The sequence below is a fragment of the Enhydra lutris genome, unplaced genomic scaffold (genome assembly GCF_002288905.1).
Source record: "Enhydra lutris kenyoni isolate GAN:26980312 unplaced genomic scaffold, ASM228890v2 scaffoldscaffold38, whole genome shotgun sequence".
Lineage (NCBI taxonomy): Eukaryota > Metazoa > Chordata > Mammalia > Carnivora > Mustelidae > Enhydra > Enhydra lutris.
Window position 1 is genome coordinate 954,225 of NW_019154122.1, and position 19,771 is coordinate 973,995.

Consider the following 19,771-nt stretch of genomic DNA (forward strand, 5'->3'; position numbering starts at 1 on the left):
CCTCTGTGCTCTGAGAGCCCCCCAGCCTACGGATGGAGCAGCCACGGCTCCAAAAACATGTGACTCCCCGGAAGGCTTGCTCGCTGCCCTTACGCCTGACCCGTTCTATGCAAGGATGAGCAACATCCCCACTTCCGATGCAGACGACAGCTCTTTCTCAAAACAAACCCAGAGCCTGGGTCAGGAATGTGCACCACAGCCTGCTAAAAATCAGTGAGCGACATGGCCTGATGACGATTTCCCAAGAATGATGGATGGACACTGGGTGTTTGTTTTTTCAGAAAAACAACCAAACTCATAAAAGTGGATATGGCATTTTCAGCCAGAGAAGTCAACGCATTCTGTTACCCAAAAGCAGGGGAAGGGGGCGAGGGACCGGGAAGGGGGGTCATGCATGCCAGGCAGGGTCCTGGGGCGACCTGACCCTGCCCCCACCTTCCCAGGTGAGTAAACTGAGGTTTGGGGAATTCTGTGACTCGCCCGATTTCGTTCAGTTGGTAAATGCTGAGGATCTGACCCCAGGCATACCTCTAACATCAAAGGGCTGCCCCCCGGGAACAGGTTCCGAGATCGTGGAAACAACATGGAGTTTTGGGGAAACTGCAGAAGCAGGTGGTTTTCGCGAACGGTCTCTCTGGCAAAGCGTGCAGTTCCCTAGGCAGCCATGCTGGTGGAGTAACTCTCACCCCCACAGAAAGATCCAGGCAGACCGGGGTGTGTGTGTAGGAGACTGTGAGCATTTTGCAGAAGGCACTACTAAGTCACACGCCAAAAAACAATTGTAAAAGTGACATCTTGGGACCTGGATTTATTCCCTCTTCAACATCATATTTGCTCCGTTTACAAGGCAAAGATGATTTTTCTCCCTGCCAAGGCCGAACATTCCCAGCCTGTGATCTGAAAATCATGCTGTGTTCATTTCGCCTCTTAACTCACCCAAGGCCATAAATCATCCCTCGAAACGGGGATTTGGTTGGCAGTTCTATCGGGGATTCACAAGACAGAGGCAGAATCCAATTTGGGGCTCTCACAGTCCTCCCGGGCCGCCTAGGCCACGCAAGCTCCTCCAAGCTCCACAGAGAAGACGCCCGAGAAGCACATCTGCTGACTAAGCAGGACCCTTGCTCTTCTGGGGTTAGTCTGCTGATTCTAAACTCGCTCTGCGACAGAGGAGGAGGTCAAGGCCGCAGAGGAGAACGAGAGAAAGAGAACAAAGCCGGACCCAGCCCTTCCCAGCCAAACCAAGAACGAAGGGCTAAGGGGAAACAGGGCACGCAGAGACAGTGGTGGGCAATTCATTCATTCCAAAATATGTATTGAGAGCCCACGATGTGTTATGTGCCAGGCACTGTTTCTTTCCTTGGAATATAATTATTTTTCCAAGTATTTTTTTTTAAATAGATTTTTATTTATTTATTTATTTATTTATTGGACAGAGATCACAAGTAGGCAGACACGCAGGCAGAGAGAAAGAGGAGGAAGCAGGCTCCCCGATGAGCAGAGAACCTGATATGGGGCTCGATCCCAGGACCCTGGGACCATGACCCGAGCCGAAAGCAGAGGCTTTAACCCACTGAGCCACCCAGGCGCCCCTCCAAGTATTTTTTTAAGAAATAGAATAATAGCGGCAGTAGCTTATGGTTAACGAGTATACAAAGACGGGGACGTGGAGGCACGTGGGCAGGCACTACACAGGAACTTTATCTAATCTCCGCAACTGCTGGGTGAAGGAGGGGTTATTCTCATTGTACAGATGGAGAAACTGAGGTGCAGAGAGATTAGGAAACCGGGCCACAGGCACAGGACTCATGAGTGGCAGAGCCAGGATTCAAACTCAAGCAGGCGTGGTTCTCAAAACCATACTACCCTCGGCTCATGGTACGGACAGTCAATGGCATGCTTTGCGATTCTGTGTTTTCAGGTTATTGGGTGGGGATAAGGTATTCTCCTACACTGGGAGAAAAGAGGAACATCTGAATCTTTTTCCAAGCCCTAAATACTCAGCGGATGTCCACTAACTAATGATGCGTGGAGAAGCGTGGCTGCAGACCTAGGAAGTGTGTGTCCTCTCTGGGCTCCCGTCAGGGCAGGGGAGCAGAAGATGCAGCCCCACCAACCCTGAGACCAACCCTCTGCCCTGTTCCCTTCTCTGTGGCCACTGTATATGGCCACTGGAGAACAGGGCAGCACAGTGGCTTATGGACTGGGTTTTGAAGTTTGACAGCCTTATGATCAGGTCTCTGCTTGATAACTGGGTGACTAAGCAAGTCCTAAAACTTGCCTAGGCTCAGGGTTCTCATCTGTGAAATGGGGATCAAATGGGTAATACATTCCTTACAAGGGCTGTGAGTAGGACACGAGAGAATGTAGCTACTGTGCTCGGTGTGATGCAGGTACAGGAAGTGGGTGGGCTCTCTGCCCCCAAATCATACATCTCCTGGTAGTCTGCCCCTTCTGAAGCTCTGCAAATTTCCAGCTCCTGGTGGTGATCTGGCCATGACCATAGGCCTGCATTTCAACAATCTGGCCTTGGTCAGTTTAGCTAATCTCAGAGTGGGTGGTGCAAAGAGCACTCAGCTGGGACTCAGGCCACCGGAGTCTAAGTCCCCAGTCCTGTAATTAACGTGCTGTGTCACCTTGGGCAAGTTCCTTCCGCTCTCTGACCTTGGTTCTCCCCGACTCAGAGGAAGGAGTGGGAGTTGCCTTGAAGCCCTTTCACCCTCTCTGGTGGTACTCCCCCCCGCCAAGGCTCTGTCCCTGCTGGTTCTCCTTGCTGCCAAGGGAAGGTGAAGTTATCAGGGCTCACTATGACTTCTTGGGAGGATTAACGCTCTTTAAGTGCTTCAGGGCTGGAAGCTGGCACCAGTGCAAGGTGTTGCTTACTACATGCCCGGAAACTCTTATCCTGGTAGGAGGCTGATTTTTTCCATGGCCTTGAACTTTAACCTTTCCCTGCCTAAAAATTCCTCTGTAAGCTGCTTAAATGAAGGAGTGAACAGGACACTGCCTACCAGTGGGCTGCCCACCCACGATCCCTGCCATGGGCACTCCAGGGCTGGGGCAATAGGACAGGAGGGATCTGGTCTTGCAGAGCCCTGGAACCTTCACATGGGTCCTTGGATCCAGGCGTCTTGGACATGCTCCAGTCAACATGAGAGAGGCACACATTGTCCTAAGAGCCTTATGTCACCCTCATAGCAGCTGACTTGAAGAATGCCAGACATGAATATGAGCACTTCTCATGTCTTAACTCATTTAGTTCTCAAAACAATCCTGTGAGTAGGTAGTATTGTCATCCCAACTTTACAGCTGGGACCATGAGGCCCAGAAAGGTTAAGAAACTTGCCCAAGGTTACACAACTGAGAAGTGGCACAGCAGCATGCAAATGCAAGCCATCCGGCCCGAGTCCATGCTCCTCGGCCAGCTTATTGAGTGTCCTCCCCAGTCCTAGCAGCAGGCCTTTCTGCAGGTAAGGAAGCTGGGCCTCTGTGTACTGAGCCATCATGCTTTGTGGCACTCCGGCTGCCGCGTCACCGCTGGCTCTTCTCCCATCCCTCCCCGAAGACGTTCTGCGAGTGGCAGACTTGGCCCTGCAACTTACTAGTGGTCAGAGAGCTGCCACCGAGTGCCCACTCTGGACCTGGCTCTGGGCGAGGCCTCAGTCCGTCTCTAGTCTGTCACCACCGCCCAGGGGGTGGGAGTCTCTGCCCCACTTCACGGTGTGAGGCCACAGATCTACTAAGTGGCAGCACAGAGGCTCTCCTCAGGCCTGCTTAGATCCAAAGTCCACACTCTCTCCACCACCTGGCTGGACACTAACAGGGACACTGGAGCGACCTCTCAGAGGAAGGGGAACAAGGCAGATATCCACCATGGCCTGGGCCACAAGGCAATGAGCAGGCTAAGGCCTTGCTCGCAGCACGAGGGGCTTGGGAACATTTTCTGATGGACCTGCTGAGCTGGAGGTTAGGAAAATGGAAGCCTCTTTGACTCTGAATTGTGAAGGATACAAAAACTGGCTCGAGAGACACATCACTCGGCAGTCTCACTCTTGGAGTGAGAACGGATTCAGGGAGGGGTGCATGGGCAGCTGGGAGCGGAATTCAATTTGGTGAAACGCTGCAGAGGAGACCAGGCTCGGCATCTGATGTTCTCACTGCAAAGCCAGACACCAGCATGAACTCGTGACTCTTCCCCGTATGCACCCCTCTCAGCCCTGCGTGAGCCCATGTCCAAACAGCTCAGCCAGGTCGGGCGGGGGTGCGCTGCTGCCACCTGGCCTCCCAGGCAGGGCTCAGTCTGTAGTGAAGTCATGAAGATGGCAGTGGCCAGAGCCCAGCAATGATGCCACCTAGCAGCCTACGTGACTCCGGAAAAAGAAGGGGGAGGGTGACAAGCGGCTTAACCCAGGTTAGCTCACCTCCTTCTCTTTGGGAATAGTCTGGCTTCAAAGCCCCTTATGGATCCACCCCAAACTAGAACCTCCTCCTCTGGGTGCATTCCCATAAGCCTCTGGCTCATAAGACACATTTGTGGGTAACCACAGTCATAGCTACTACCTATTAAGTAGGTTCTGTGTGTCAGGCAGGCCCTGGGCTGCTAGTCTGACGTTTTCATTAGTACCACTATGCAGAAAAACTCAGGCTCACAGAGAAATGCCTTGCCTAAGATCACACAGCTTATGGACCAGAAAGTGGTCCATAAGCATTTGTTGAGTGAAAGACTAAACCTTTCCCAGGAGCCAGCCGCCCACTGCGCCCTCTTTGCTGGCTGCACAGGAAAGATGCTGCCAGGACTCCTAGAGGCACCGGAGGATTGGCACCCAGGGGAGCAGCTGCTCTGGGAGACGGACACCGAGGAGACCTCAGGACTTCCCACGGGCTCACCTGGGCAACCGCTGACTGCATGTATTATACTGTAAATTGTAAACCACTCACAAATACTGGGCCCTTTGCATGTTCATACGTGCTCTCACAGTAGTCCAGTATGAAGGACAAATGAGCAGGGGCCCAGAGAGGTTAAGCAACTCAGGCTTGGCTACACAGATAGCTCAGGACAGAATGAGGACTTGTACCCAGGTATTTCAGACTCAAGGTCCAAGTTTCTTTCCACCGTTCTAGCTGCCCACACTTTCTCCATCAGGTCTGGTGACTGAAAAGGGAATGAAGAGTTGAGATGCAAAGGACAGCCCTGAGGAATTTCACACAATGGGACTTGACTTAGTCCTACCAATAGTGCTCCCCATAGTGCTCCCTCTCTCCCATGGACAGTCTGAGCAATAGCTATGCCCGTGCTGTGCAGTTTCAGGAATCAGCCTCCCCTAACTTCCACCAATTCCCTGGATATCTGCAAACTGTCAGCGAGACGGAGAGGGGAAACCTCCGTGGTTCCATCCCAGATTTATACCGGTAGCCAAAGCTCCAACGACTGTGGTGAGACCCACGCTGGCCCCTTTCCCCAGGGCTAATGTGGGACATCAGAGAAGGTCTATGTTCCAAGACAGAGAAGACAGCTAGACTCTACACATCTCATACTTGAGGTTAAAGAAATATCTGCCTTTCTCTCTTCTGACTCAGGAGTCCTCCTTAGGAATCTATCCAAAGACAACATTTTATGCACAAAGATGACAACTGCTGAATTATTTTTAATAGCAAAAAATTAGAAACGACTTCTGTCCTACATTAGCAGGATGGTTAAATGAATCATGGCACATCCCTGCAATAATTGCCACCATTAAAAACATCCTTTATGACAAATTTGAGTAAGTTAGAGAAACACTTATGATGTAACATTAAGCCAGAGAGAGAGAGAGAACATAAAATTGTATATCGAGGAGAAAAAAGGCACAGAGAAGATTGAAAGGAAATGAACAAGAGGTCAACAGAGGTTGCATGTATGTGGCAGAATAAGCTATTTTTTGTCTGTTTTTCACTTTTTGATACTTTTCTTTTTCCCTATGTTCCTATGATAAACAGAAAAATGAAAGAAGTTACCGAAAATCTCTCTTTCTCACGCAGACACACAGACACACACCCAAGGCGAGTGAGTTATTAGAATATCCAGAAAGGATGTGATGTTGACTGGTTAGAGGGAGGAAGGCAGGTCCCGTGTCCCTCTTCCCGGAACACAGGCACTTCTCACAAGACCATATACGTAGGGGCCATCCCTTTAAATCTCCCTTGAAGATTTTCCTGGGACTTTTCATCTCACTTGGTTCTTTGGTTCTGGACCTCAGGGACCTGTGTCTCTAAGGGGTGAGGAACACAGCGGGTGAATTTCCGTCTCTAGCCCCAGAGAGCTCCCATCTCTCAGGGAAGAAGCAGGCCAGGCCGCCTCTGGCATCTTTTCTGGAGAAAGGCCTGCAGAGCAGAGAGCTGGCGACTTGCAAGGGTGTTAAGTTTGGAATGTGAGGCCGTACCCACAATAAGGCACTCTACAGACTCTCCAGCTGAGAGAGGCTCTCGAGTTAGGAGAACCTGTGCCTGGAAATGGAAGAGATACGAGCAAGTGAGGCGGCAGGTCACACAGGGCTGCCAACACAAGGCAGTGCCCATGACGCTCCCTGATGAGCGACAGTCCCGACCGTCCACCGGCGGGGTGTGCAAGACGCACCCGCAGGACCCTAAAGGCGGCACACACGCCCACCTCATCAAAAACTGGTCCCGTTTCTCATGAGCTCACCTGAGATCGTCTTACAGCTACACCTGGGGGACTGGAGTCAAACCCAGTCCTCTGTGTCCTTCAGAACCCCAGACCTGCTCCTGGGAAACAGGTCTCCGTTCCTCACCATCCCCAGTCACACGACTAAGTGTGTTTGCTCCAAAACACAGATGCTAAGTGTGTACAAAGAGTGTAAAGTGAGAGGGAAGCGTGTTGGCTTCCCACAAATCTAAAAGGCTCAGAAACCTCAAGAGCCCAGAAGGAACTCAGACTCGGGAGCCCCGAGTCTGGGGAAATAGGGACACAGCTCAGCAGGGTTGGGGGGGGGAGAAGAGCCAAAATTGAATTCCACCTAACCAGCAGAGGGGCTGTGGGTCTCACCCACACCAACTCACCAAACATGTTGCCCTCATAGCCATCTTTTGTGAGTGGTCGGAGCTCGTTTTTGCCCATGGCGTAAAGTCTGTAGCTCCGCCAGGCGAACTGCATCATCTGTAAGAGAAAGTAGGAAACAGAACCTGAGTGTGGCAATTCCCAACCGCGGGTGCTGGCCGCTGGCTTTGCCCTCTGCAACAGGATTCGAAACCATATAAAAAAATAATAATAATCTTCCAACCTGAGGAAGACCACTTTCTCTCTCACATAGTTTTATTCACAGTGACAGCTGCCTGGACGGCCATTCTCCTCAGATGACCCCATGAGCCCAGAGTCTACCCACAGATTCCTCAGAGGAGACACAAAAAGCAATAAATATATTCTAGCTATCCTTCAGTGCCAAAGTGAAAAGCCACCTCTTCCATGAAGACTTCTTGCTTTGCTCTGGCCTAAAGCCATCCTCTGAAAGGAAGGAAACAACTCACAGAGTGATGCCTGGTACAAAGCAACCCCTGAACTAGGGATGGTAGACTCCATTCTGCAGATAAGAAGACAAGGCAAAGACACGAGGTAATTTGTCCAAGGTTAGCCAGAGAGTCAGTGAGAGTGCTACAAACTGAACCCATGCCCTGTGGCTCTGAAGCCTTAGGTCTGCCACCCCCGCTAAAGCCTTTGTTCTGTCCCTTAACGTTGCCACAAGTCTCTCCGCACCTTTCTGACACTTGGCTTGACCCACCCTGGCCATCCCAGGTTCCCCAGCACCCCAGCCAATCACTTATCAGGCTTTGTTTCCCTGGCTAGGAACCAAAAGCTCTTCAAAGCCAGAAACTATGCCTACCTCAGTTTCCCTCACAGCACCCAGCACAAGTCTTGGCACAGGTAAGCAGCAATGAATATTTATCAACTCTGTCCCCCTGTCCGGGCACGAGTTCTTAGTACTTTAAGGAAACTATGTCAGTCTCTAGGGAACGTCACACCAGCACCTCGGTCCCCCGGATGCACTTAGCCTGGAGGCTAGAGGAATGGACGTTCAGTCCTGCTCCCCTGGCCCCCAGGCTCACCCCTCTAGAGTGCTGCCTTTTCGCCTCTGCATGGCAGGCCGCTTGAGCGACAGTGGGCTGGCAGCAGAGGCACAGCTGGGGACCTGGTGCCTGGGGAGGTAGCTGGTTTACTGCAAAGAACACAGGGTTCGAGGCCAGGGCCGTCTGTGTGTGCCTCTCACCTCTTCTTTGACCTTGGCAAGTGACTGAAGGTCTCTGAGCCTCAGTGGACTTCTCTTGGAAATGGGGATACCAAGGGCTGTTTTGCTGAAAGGTTTAACCCCTAATCCTGAAAGGTTTATGTGAAAGAAAGTAGCTGGAAATGTTGTTTCTGACCTGCCACGGCATGTGATTGACAAGCACGAGTCCTCTGCCCTCTTCAGCCTCTAAAAATCCCACTTAGTCCTCCAAACCACAACCACCATCCCTCCTTCCACCTGTCCTTAGTTCTCAAACTTTGCTGGCATCAGCATCACCTGGAGAGCTTACTGAATCAGCCCGTCGGCCCAATCCTTGAGTTTCGGATCCAGCAGGTCTGTGGTGAGCCCAAGAACTTGCCTTCCTAATGAGTTCCCCCACGATCCTGCTGGTCCACAGGCCACGCCTGAGAACCACCCATCTGGTCCACGTGTTTGTCTCTACTTCTCACCTCCCCTCCAGACACTGTATGGCACCCTTCTACTTCTCTCCTTCTCGCTCCTGGCCCACCTTCCTGTTGCAGCCCCCTCCTTCTGGACATCTCCACCCTCACCATCCATGCTCTGCCATTCCAGGTGCCAAGGCTTAGAAGCAGTCTCTCCCAGGCACATCTGGACTATGACCTCTGCTGTGCCTGCCATTGTGACCCAAATACACGGCCCAGGAGGGCAGATGTGATGAGTCTATGGCCCACACCCCCTGTGAAATGACAGAGGGATCTGGCAGCACCTCTCCATTTCCCAGATGTTCAAACTGAGGCTCAGAGATGGAAGTGGTCAGGACGACACAGCCAGCAGGGCTGGGAACCAGGCTCTTTCAACTCCCAGGCTGGCCAAACCTACCCTCGTGCTTGGCCTGGTATGTGACTTCCCATGTGACACACATGCAAATGTCATGGTAACGCATGCCAAGCACTTGGCACGGGCTTTGAGTCCTAGTTCCATTCCTCTGTTATTTTCTACTTACCCTGAATTGGCAATAACAGAAACTAATTGCTGAGTATGAGTGCTTAAGGGAAACTGGCCTCCTCCCTCAGTGTCTCTCATCTGGAGGCTCCCTCAGTTAAGTCAATGAGAGTTGAGGTTGGGGAGGGGGTGCGGGGAGAGTGGCAGGAGGCTGGTAAAACATACATGACAGCAGGAAAGAAGCAGCAGAGGTCTGAAGGGGGAGGACCTCCAAACCCCTCCTACTTGCAAGAAAGAGAGAGAAGTGGGTGTACCCGAGAGATTAGGAGAATCACAGGTCTGTACATGTCCCCATGGGAGCTGCCACTGTGGGGATGTGGAGACGTTTGGAACGGGACCCATTACCTCAGTCATCCACACCAGTGGAGGGGAATGAAGGCACAAATAATCCCTATGCCACTTGGGACTGGATTCAGAAGGCAACCAGAGTGGCTCTCAACTCTCTCTCTCTCTCACACTCACACACATAAGCATGTGTGTGCGTGCGGACGCATTCGGGTCTCCCATCTCGGGTCACAAGTGGCTCAACCTGGGCACTGGATGAGCAAGGGACAGGAAAAGACCCCCACCAGGCAGTCTGTACTTCTCTTCCTGAAGCATCCTAAGCAAGCCCCGAGCTGGTGTCCTGTCCTGTGCTCAGCGATAGTCCGGGCTACAGCCCCAGCAGGAATGCGGCTCTGGGCCCATGTTCTCCTCCCCTGACTGCTTCTCTTCCTTCAGATCCCAGCTGAAACAGCACTTTTGCAGGAGGCCACCTCCCCAGCCATGCCTAAGTCAGGCCCCCACTCCTTCCCCACACTCCTGACTTCACAGCCCACAGCAGCCTGCAGTCAGCTTTTATGTGGGCCCCCCTTCCCCCACCAAACCCCTGGTCATTGCTGCATGTCTCACAACTCATCCAGGGCCTGACACATACTAGATGTCCCCGAATATTTGCTGAATGGCTGTGAGAACAAGAAAATGGCTGTAGAGTTTAACACATGGTTGGCAGACTGGTGGACCTCACATGTCCTGGGTAAGATAGGTAATGGGTCAGAGGAGAGGGGCTTCTGGGCAACAGAGGCACTGAGAAGAGGGCAAGTGTGTGTCTCAAGTGGGTACCCAAGTGTCCTCATGGACACAGAGAACTGTGAGGGGCACAGGAAGAGGACGAAACACGGAAAGGCTACTCACTCTGGAGCTGGGTGACCCCTGAACTGGACTTTAGGGGTGAACAGATCCTCGCTTCATGCTAGGGAGTTCTAAGACCTCAGAGGTCATCCAGACTACCTCTTGCCCCATGCAAGTTCCTTAATTAAAGATTAAGTAATGCTTCTTTGAATACCCCCAGCGATGGGATGCTCACCACCTTACCGGGCAGCCCATTTGACTACAGTTTCACAAAATGCGTCCTTAATCAGTCCAAATCTGTTTTCCCCTATGGGCCGTGGGAAAGACAGTTCATACTGCCTTTATACCAGAGACCTTCAGAAAGGGGGAGCCAACTCTCCAGTCACCTTAGGCTGTCTATTGGCCCACTGAGCAGCCCAGCTCCTTCAACAACTCTCCTCCTGGCCGATTTCTGAATTCCCTGAAACTGCAGACCCACACATCACCGCGTTTTTCCGGGGTGCCCTAAGACTTTGTTGTCCATTTGTTAAGGTTGGCTATACTTTTGTTAATGAGAAGAAACCAAAGTGCCAACTCTCTCTGGTTGCATCTGGACCAGATCCTGTGGGCGTGAACTTGCCATTTGTCCCTAATAATTTTATGTTGTAGGACTCTGCCTACCATTCTGTGCTGTCAGGATCTTCTGGAACCAGATCTTACAATTCAATGTGCATGTGTTTGCCTGCTTTGGGTAATCTGCAAACTTGATAGGACTGCCATCTGTGTCTCCCCTTCGAGTTTTGGACAGAAACACTAAACAAGGGGCCTGAGAACAGTATCGGGGAAATCGCCGCAGAGGCCTTCCTCCTGGATGTTGCATTTTTGAGTGTTACCTGTCAGCAAGTGAGGAACCCACCAATCAATACAACCCTGTGTCTCCATTTTGGAACATGAAGACATTGTGAAGGACAGGGCTGAAACACAAAAACACTCCCCTGGCATAGCTAGTACAGAAAAAATAAACCTGCTGCTTTTTTTTTTTTTTTAATGAGGAAAATCAGGGGTTAGATGGGCATGGTTTGTTCTTAGAGAATCCATTTTGGCTCCTACGAATCACCATTTTTTGTTCTAAATGCTTGCAAATCATTAACTTAAAAACCTATTAGTGCCTCCTAGGAGGCTATAAAATAAAAAAAGATGAACAAAAACTGGTGTTGGCCACAATGGGGAGAAATTGGAACCCTCACACACTGCGGGTGGGAATGAAAGTGGTGCAGTCCTTCTGGAAAACAGTTTGGCAAAAAAAAGTTAAATAGAAGGCTCCCATGGGGCCCAGCAACTCCACTCCTATGGAGCTGTGCAGAAAAGAACTCACAGCTGGCCGAGGTTCCCATCCCTAGAAAGGCCTGCCTGCAAGGCTGGTCCTCGGCTGGCACCTGGGAATGAGGATTCCACGAGTGGTCCACCATTCTTGAACTGGTGAAGGTGGTTTCCTATCCTTAGACTGTACAGTCTGGGAGGCTGGATACCTACCTGCTCTCCTTCTGGGAGTCTAGGATTTGGGTATGTGCTAAAATGGGGCCGGTGTGACCAGCCCCCAATAAAATCCTCTGGCTCTGAGTCTCTAATGAGCTTCCCTGATATTAAATAACACCTCACACATGTTGTCACGATTCAATGCTAGAAGAATTTGGCGTACCCTGTATGATCCTGCTGGGAGAGGACTCTTAGAAGCTGTGCCTGGTTTCCTCGGGGATTCCCTGCATGCCCTTTTTCCCTCTGCTGATTTTTCTCTGTGTCCTTTCACTACAGTACAGATCACAGCTGGGAGTAGGACCAAGTGCTGAGTCTTATGAGGTCCCCTGGTGAATCACTGAACCTAGGGGTCCCCTTACATATCTAGAAAATAAAAAACATAAGTCCACACAAAAAATTTATATATGCGAATGCATAGCAACACTGCCCGTAACAGCGAAAAAGTGAAAAACCCAAATGTCCGCTGACTGATAAATGAACCAAAATGTAGTAAAAAAACCATATATATGCAATGGAATAGTACTCAGTCATTAAAAAAAAAAAAAAGAAATGAAATACTGCCACATGCTACAGCAGAGAGAAACCTCAAAAACCAGACACAAAAGGCCACATAGTGTAGTATCCCATTTCTACGAAATGTCCAGAACAGGCAAATTCATGCAGATGGAAAGTAGGTTAGTAGTCACCAGGGACTGGGTAAAGAAGATATAGGGAATGACTGCAAGTAGAAATGAGGTCTTTTTGGGGTGTTGAAAATGTTCTGTAATTGATGAGGAGGAGTGTACAACTCTGTGAATACACAAAATCACTGAATTTTATACTTTCAAAAAAGGTGAATTTTATGATACATATAATGTTATTTATATATATATTTTAAAGTTTTTATTTATTTATTTGACAGAGCGAGGGAGAGACCATGAGGGGGGAGTGGGAGAGAGCCCAATGCGGGGCTCGATCCCAGGACCCCAGGATCATGACCCGAGCCAAAGGTAGATGCTTAACTGATTGAACCACCCAGGTGCTCTACAGTTATTTGCATCTTTAAAAATTATTAGTAGGGACAGATCAATGTCATATGCCACTTGATAGGCAGTCCTTTATTTCACTAGTATTCTGCCCCAAAATTCAAACCTAAGCTGAATCATGAGGAAGGATCACACAAACGGAAATCAGGAGACCATGTACAACATAATGACCTTCACTCTTCAAAATCATCAAGGTCATAGAAGAAAAGGAAAGACTAAGGGACTGTTCTAGATCAAAGGAGACTAGGGAGACATGAACTAAATGTCACACGTAAACTTGAATGTGATCCTGGAGCAGAAATAACAACAATTATTATTATTTCTATGAAGACAATTGTCAAAACAACCGACAAAATTTGAACGGGGCGTAGGAATCGGTAGTATCGGTGATACCACTGTTAATTTTTTCTTTGAAGGGTTTTACTATGGTTATGTAGAAAAGTGGCACTAAGTTTTTGGTAATACACAATGAAATATTTAAGGGGAATTATGGTTGCAACTTACTCTCAAATGGTTCAGAAAACTGTGTGTTGGGGAGAGAGAAAAAAAGCAAAAGGTAAAATGTTAATATTTGAGGAATCTGGGTAAAGGGTAAAAGTGAAACCTTTTTAGATATTTGCAACTTTTCTACAAATCTGAAATTATTTTTTTAAAAAAACCCATTCAAGGGGCACCCAGTAGGTTCAGTTGGTAGAACATGCAATGTTTGTTCTCAGGGTTGTGAGTTCAAGCCCCACAGTGGGTGTAGAACTTACTTTTAAAAAATAAATAAATAAATAAAGACTCCATTATCTATCTACCTATCTTTTAATGTATCTAACATATAGATGTTCACTGTAGAAAAGCAGAAAGAAAACCACCACCCATTATTCAAATACTATAACCACCATTCCTATTTTGGTGTTTTCCTTTCTATTCTTTTCTCATTCATCTTTGCTTCTTCCAGGGATGACAACATAAACATTTTCCATTTTATTACAAAGGCTTTGCAAACATCATTTTCAAGAGCCATATAACAAGTAGGTTCAGCATCATTTACTTAACCTTCCCCCCATATAATCCGACATTTCAGTGATTTCTACTTTGCAGTTATTGTAAATAATGCCGTAACGAACATCTCCGTGCACCCTCCTTTTTCTGCACTTCAAGTACGTTATTTAGGCCAGAGCTTCTTAGAAATTGCTGGGGGAAAAAATTAAAAGATCTTAATATGTATGTTCCCTTTTAAAGAGTAAATCCAGACACCTTGTTTTGCCCATCAAGATGCAACACTTGGTAAATGGAAAAATATAAAACAAGCTTCTGACAATACAGTAATGCAGTTCGCTTGGGGAGATCAAACTAAATAATAGTCATTTATATTTGTGTAGCTCTTTGCACACTTTATCTCACTTGATTTGGGGAGTTCAGTGGTCTTGACAGGATAGATATTATTCTCATTTAGAAATAATCATGCAAGAGCTCAATAAAGTATGAGATGTAAAGTAATAAACAGATAATAAAAAATGTTTCCAAGTGCACAGTGATTACAGAAATGCTACTTGCATAACAAGGGAAAGAGCAGGGCACCAAATGATACAGCATAAAACTTCTTGGACTATGTATGAGTATTTTAAAGAAGAGGAAGGAAAAAAAAAAGACAGGAAGGAAATACACCAAACCCTGACAGTGATTATCTCTGATAGTGAGAAGTTCAGTGGTTGTAATTTTTTCCTTCTAATTGACTTATATCTTCTGGATTTTCTACAATGAGTATCTAGAAATATTTATAATGTGAAAATTAAAGATTGTTAGAATAAAAAACATAAGGAAGCAATGAGACGGTGCTGCTCCTAAGTCAGAAGAAAGTGCTTGGGTGGTTGGCCATGGAGTAGATAGGATGGAGCCAGGTTTGACAAAAGAGAAGAAGGTCTTCTACAGCTGGGAGTCAGAGACAAGGCCAACCAGCGAGAGAAACAACATAAACAGAAGCACAGAGCCAGAATCTCAGAGTCAAACAGAATCTGAGCGCCAGAGACGGTCTCTATTCCCATAGCCACCTTCTACGAGAACTACAGGAGGCTCAGACTGGGGAAGTGATCTGCCACGGCCAGGATGCAGAAGTCAACAGCGCAGGGCATGGTCCTGTCTCCAAGAACATGGGCCAGGACGGTGATGTGGCTGACTGGAGCAGGGGCAGCCTGAGCTGCGGCAAGGGGGATCTGGGATGGACTCAAGAACATGACTACAAGAACCAGGAGACGTGAGAACTAAATACCAAGAGAAACTATACCTCTGCCCCCACTGGGTTCCAGAAATACACAACAGGCAGTCATCATCTGTGTGTGCATACGCGCGTGTCCATGCTGGAGACAGAAGGCGGCTCTAGATGGTCTCTAGAAGCCCCTCCCTTCCAGCCGTCTGTGATTTATAGATTCAAAGAACACCTAACAATAGACCACAGAGCCTTCCTTTTGCCAAGTCCTGTAAAGGCAGGAAACAAAGCCCCAATGATAGACACAGGCAGAGCAATGGGAGCTGAATCCTAAAACATCCCATTAGTTCCTTCTCAGACGAAAGATGTTTTTGTCCACCTGAACAAATTACAAGGACATGAAATCTTAAGATGAAAAATATTTACTAGTCTGAGGTACACATCATTATTTTAAGATGTTCTTTCCACCTGTCTCAGAGCTCTAGAATTCTCTCCCAAGAAAAGTGACTGGAATCCCCTGCATCAATCACCTGGGCACAGACGCCCATCCCGGCTCATGAGCCCCAGAACAGCAGAGCCATGAGAGAAAGGATGCCAATGAGGAGGGGAGGAAATGGGACTCACTGGCAGTTTGCCTCTAGACCGGAAAACTAAGAGTTTGTGTTGGAAAGTTCTTTGGGGGCAACTGGACAGGAAGGAGTAATCACTGAAATGGGGCGACATTCCCCGTTTTAAAGAAAACCCACACACAGACAGGATCAGGCCTGGCAGTGACCCAGAACCACCGCCACAATGTCTCAAAGCTGCCAAGACGGGAAATGGATTTTCCCAGTCATTAGAGACAAGTGCTCACAACATGCCTTGCAGCCTTATTGGTGTCTCCCAGCAGTGACACCTGGCCCCATCTGCAGGGGCTGAGTGGGAAAGGATTTGGTCTCTAATGATCCTGGGATCTAATGACCACACAGATAAAGAGATGAGAATGTTGGGTTTTTTGTTTTTTTTTTTCCTTCCTTTTCAGCACAGTGCAGGGAGACAGCTGACAGCTTGGTCCCTAAAAACCATCCATATTAGATTCCTCAATCTACCTCCATCACAGCACGACCTGATTGGTGCCGGCCAATGAGACATCGGTGAATACACACCCAGCCCTTGGTCTAATTCAGCAGCTGGACACAGGTGGGATTCGGCTGTGCTGAGGGGTGAAGGGCGGGGGGTGGGGAATAGAAGGGGGAGGTGCTGCCTCCCTCCTTTCACTTTTGGGTTTGCTTGAGATGTTGAAAGGCAAATGTAGGAAATGAAAATGTGGTATCACTCCCTACCTAGCTGGGGTCCAGACAGCTCTCCCGCATCCTGCCCACGGGGATGCAGATTTGAGCAGTCTCAGAAATTTCACCTTATCTGTAGCTGTTCTAAGGCACCATGGTTGAGAGTCTGGGCCCTGGAGCTAGACCCCTGCTGCTCAAAGTGCGGTCCAGGGACTAGAAGCTGGGCATACACCGTGAGCACGTCAGGACCGAAGCATCCTGGGCCCCAACCCGGACCTGCTGAATTAGAACCACCATTTTAGGAAGCCCCCCAAGTGATCCAATTGCATGTTAAAGTTAAGAAGTTGCTGTAGGTCTCTGTCACCTACTGGCTGTGGGGCCTTGAGTGAGCGACCTAACCTCTCTGAGCCTTGGTTTCCTCATCTGTGAAATAAAGACAGGAATATTTAATCCTCATAATAATCCTGAGAGTAAATAAGATAACCTATGAAAAGCATTTAGCACAGCAGCTGGTACAGAATATGTGCTCAATAAAAAAAAAAAAATCCATAAGATCTTCACTACCCTATTAATTTACCGGCTAAGTATCCCTCCCTTCTTTTCTCCCTACACCACCTGTCTAATCTAAAGCACTCCCATCTCTCCACGGGACTCCTGCAGCAGCCTCCTAACCCACCAACAGCTGGAGTCTTCTGCCTCCTACATCGTTGTCCACACTGCAGGCAGGGTGATTATTTGAAATGCAAATGTACTCGCATCTCTACCTGACCCCCAACCCACACTTAAACACTTCTATTAGGTATAAAGATCAAGCTCAATCCGGCTCCTCGGGCCCTGCAGGTCCCACCCACTCAGGCCTCCAGCCTCAGCTTATCCTCCCTATCTCTGCCTTAACAATGCCGGCTTTCCTCCTCAGAACCTCAAAGAACCACAACTCTTCCTGCCACAGGGCCTTTGCACAGGACAGCACCTTTCCTTGGATCACTCCCCTCTCTTCTTTTTGCCTGGCAAATTCCACTTATCCGTTACATCTCTGTCCCAGAGAATTCTAGCTTCCTGGATCAAATCAAATTCCCCTGTTATAGAAGATCATCCAAGCCAGAATTTTACATTAATCGTGTGATTGATTAATTTGTATCTATTTCTCCCCCCTGGAAATAGTCTCCATTGCTCACTATTGCTCCCCATCCCCTAGCGGAGTGCCCAGCACACACAGGTCCTCCATGAATACATGCTGGGTAAAGGCCTAAGGATGGTGGCGACACAGGTGAGCTCCCCTGGGCTGCTCATGTCATGAGGACCATGGAGAAAGGGCAATCCTGGGACAGAAACACTGACTGACCTATGGCTTTGACTCAGCAAGGGTTTACCAAAGGCCCAACAAGGGAAGAGCTCCAACTGTGAGGCCACAGGGGATGGCAAGAATGAGCTAGCCACTTTCCCATGAGATACCTTTATGATCTTGCTACAGAGTCTGCAGCCGGACAAAAGGAGCTGATGGAGAAGATCACAAGCCAGTCTGAGCTCTGTCCCTGCACTGAGATTGGTTCCCAGCCTGCAAAGGGAAGGCTCCTCCCCACTCCTCTGTTCTGTCAAAGTCTGGGTATGGAGGGAGGAACCGGGAGACAGGGCATGGAGAACAGAGATGAAGGACAGCAGGGATGAGCTCAGCTCATCTGTGAGGGAACTTCCAGGGGAAATGGTTTGACAAGGCCCTCTGAACGATTTTAGTACAAAACCCACCTACGCACAGGGAGCTCTGCCATTCCCAAAGTGCTTTCCCTTCCTCATTGGAGCCTTATGGTCACCTGTGAGCGAGACAGGGTGCAAGTCATCACCCCCGTTTTACAGAAAAAGAAACTACACTTCCACATACATACATTTATGGAACATACATGACGTGCCGAACATGATAAGGGCTTTTGGGTGTATTAGCACACACAGTTTTCACCATGGCTCTGAAAGGCCCTTACAGAGAGGAGGTGGCAAGGTACAGGAGCTAAGAGTCTGGCTTTGGGTCCCAGCTCTCCCTAGCTGTGTGTCCTAAGACAAGATACTTAACCTCTCTGTGCCTCAATGATCTCAACTGTTCAAAAATGATACTGTTATGCTTATCTAGTGTTTTCCATGAGTCACCAGGGATTTATATATATAATAATTCATTTAATCCTCATTTTAACCTTATAACATTCGTATATCATTGCCCCAATCTCATATAAGGAAACTGAGGCACATGTCCAAGCGTCACAGCAAGTAGGTGGCAGAGCCAGGATTCAAACCCAGGCAGCCTGTGCTCTTGGCCACCATCCTCCACCACTACCTCTCCTGAGGGAAGCAGTTGCATAACTGCCTCAAATGGGTGCCGCACGGATGAATTACAACACAAGGCACTCAGCACAGTGCCCAGTGCATGGAAAACCCATCCACATTAGCACCTGTGACCGCCTGTCATGGGGTCCACGGGCATCACTTCCCTCCCAGCAGGAAAGAGGACCAGAATTGCCTTCTCCACACCTCATATCCAGCAAGGCTGTTACCGACATCTCCAACGCCTGCAGTTCCCCTCCTTTCCCACCCCCTCCCAGGCCCTTGTCCCTGAACATCAGCCAGTCGCCCTGCATCCTCTCTCACCCCACTTCCCCCATCCTCTCTCCAACTGCTGGAGCTGATCCTTTACAAATGTAAACCATTACATGCCCCTCTTCTGCGTAAGTGCCTCGGAGAGCCTCCCAAGGCTCCAGGCTTGAAAGGCCTGCTCTGGCCTCTCCCAGATCCCAGATCTGTGTGTGTCCACCACAGGGGCCTCTGGACAACACCTCAAACACATCCAGCCCCGTCCTGCCTGGGGTAGGCAGATAACGGCCCCCAAAGGTGCCATGTCCTAAGCCCCAGAGCCTGTGACTACCTATGGTGAAACGGAATTAAGGTTTCAGATGAAACTAAGGTTGCTAATCAGCTGACCTTGTGATGGGGAGATTAGCCTGGATTATCCTGGTGGATAAGGGTCCTTAGAAGTAAAGGAGGAAGAAGGCAGAAGAGTCAGTGTCTGAGAGGTGAAATGCCAAAAAGCCTCCACAGGCCTTTGCTGGCTTTGAAGATGGTGGAAGTCACCACGAGCTAGGGAATGTAGGTGCCTCCTGGAAGCTGGAAAAGGCAGGGTTGGATTTTCCCCCACAGCCTCCAGAAATGAATATAGCCTAACCAACACCTCGGTTTTAGCCCAGTGAGACACATTTTCAACTTCCGACCTCTGGTACTGTAAGGGAATAAATTTGTGTTGTTTCAAGTCACTGAGTTTGTGTGATTTGCTACTGTATAGGAGACTAATCCACTACCTCAGGGCCTTTGCACTTCCCAATGAAGAACTGAGTGAACAAATCACCAAAACTCCAAATGTACTTCCTACTCCTTCATGGCCAT

General features: G+C 48.9%; 1 protein-coding gene across 2 annotated transcripts in view; it reads right to left on the reverse strand.

Moving 5' to 3' along the window:
• The window catches only part of LOC111154597 (mannosidase alpha class 1C member 1), a 135,785-nt gene that overhangs the window by 75,616 nt on the left and 40,398 nt on the right, over nt 1-19,771 (reverse strand). For both annotated transcript variants that reach the window (XM_022514272.1, XM_022514271.1), the window contains exon 2: nt 7,057-7,153. In XM_022514272.1, coding sequence (XP_022369980.1) covers nt 7,057-7,153 — 97 coding nt within the window. The remainder of the gene's footprint in view (nt 1-7,056; nt 7,154-19,771) is intronic.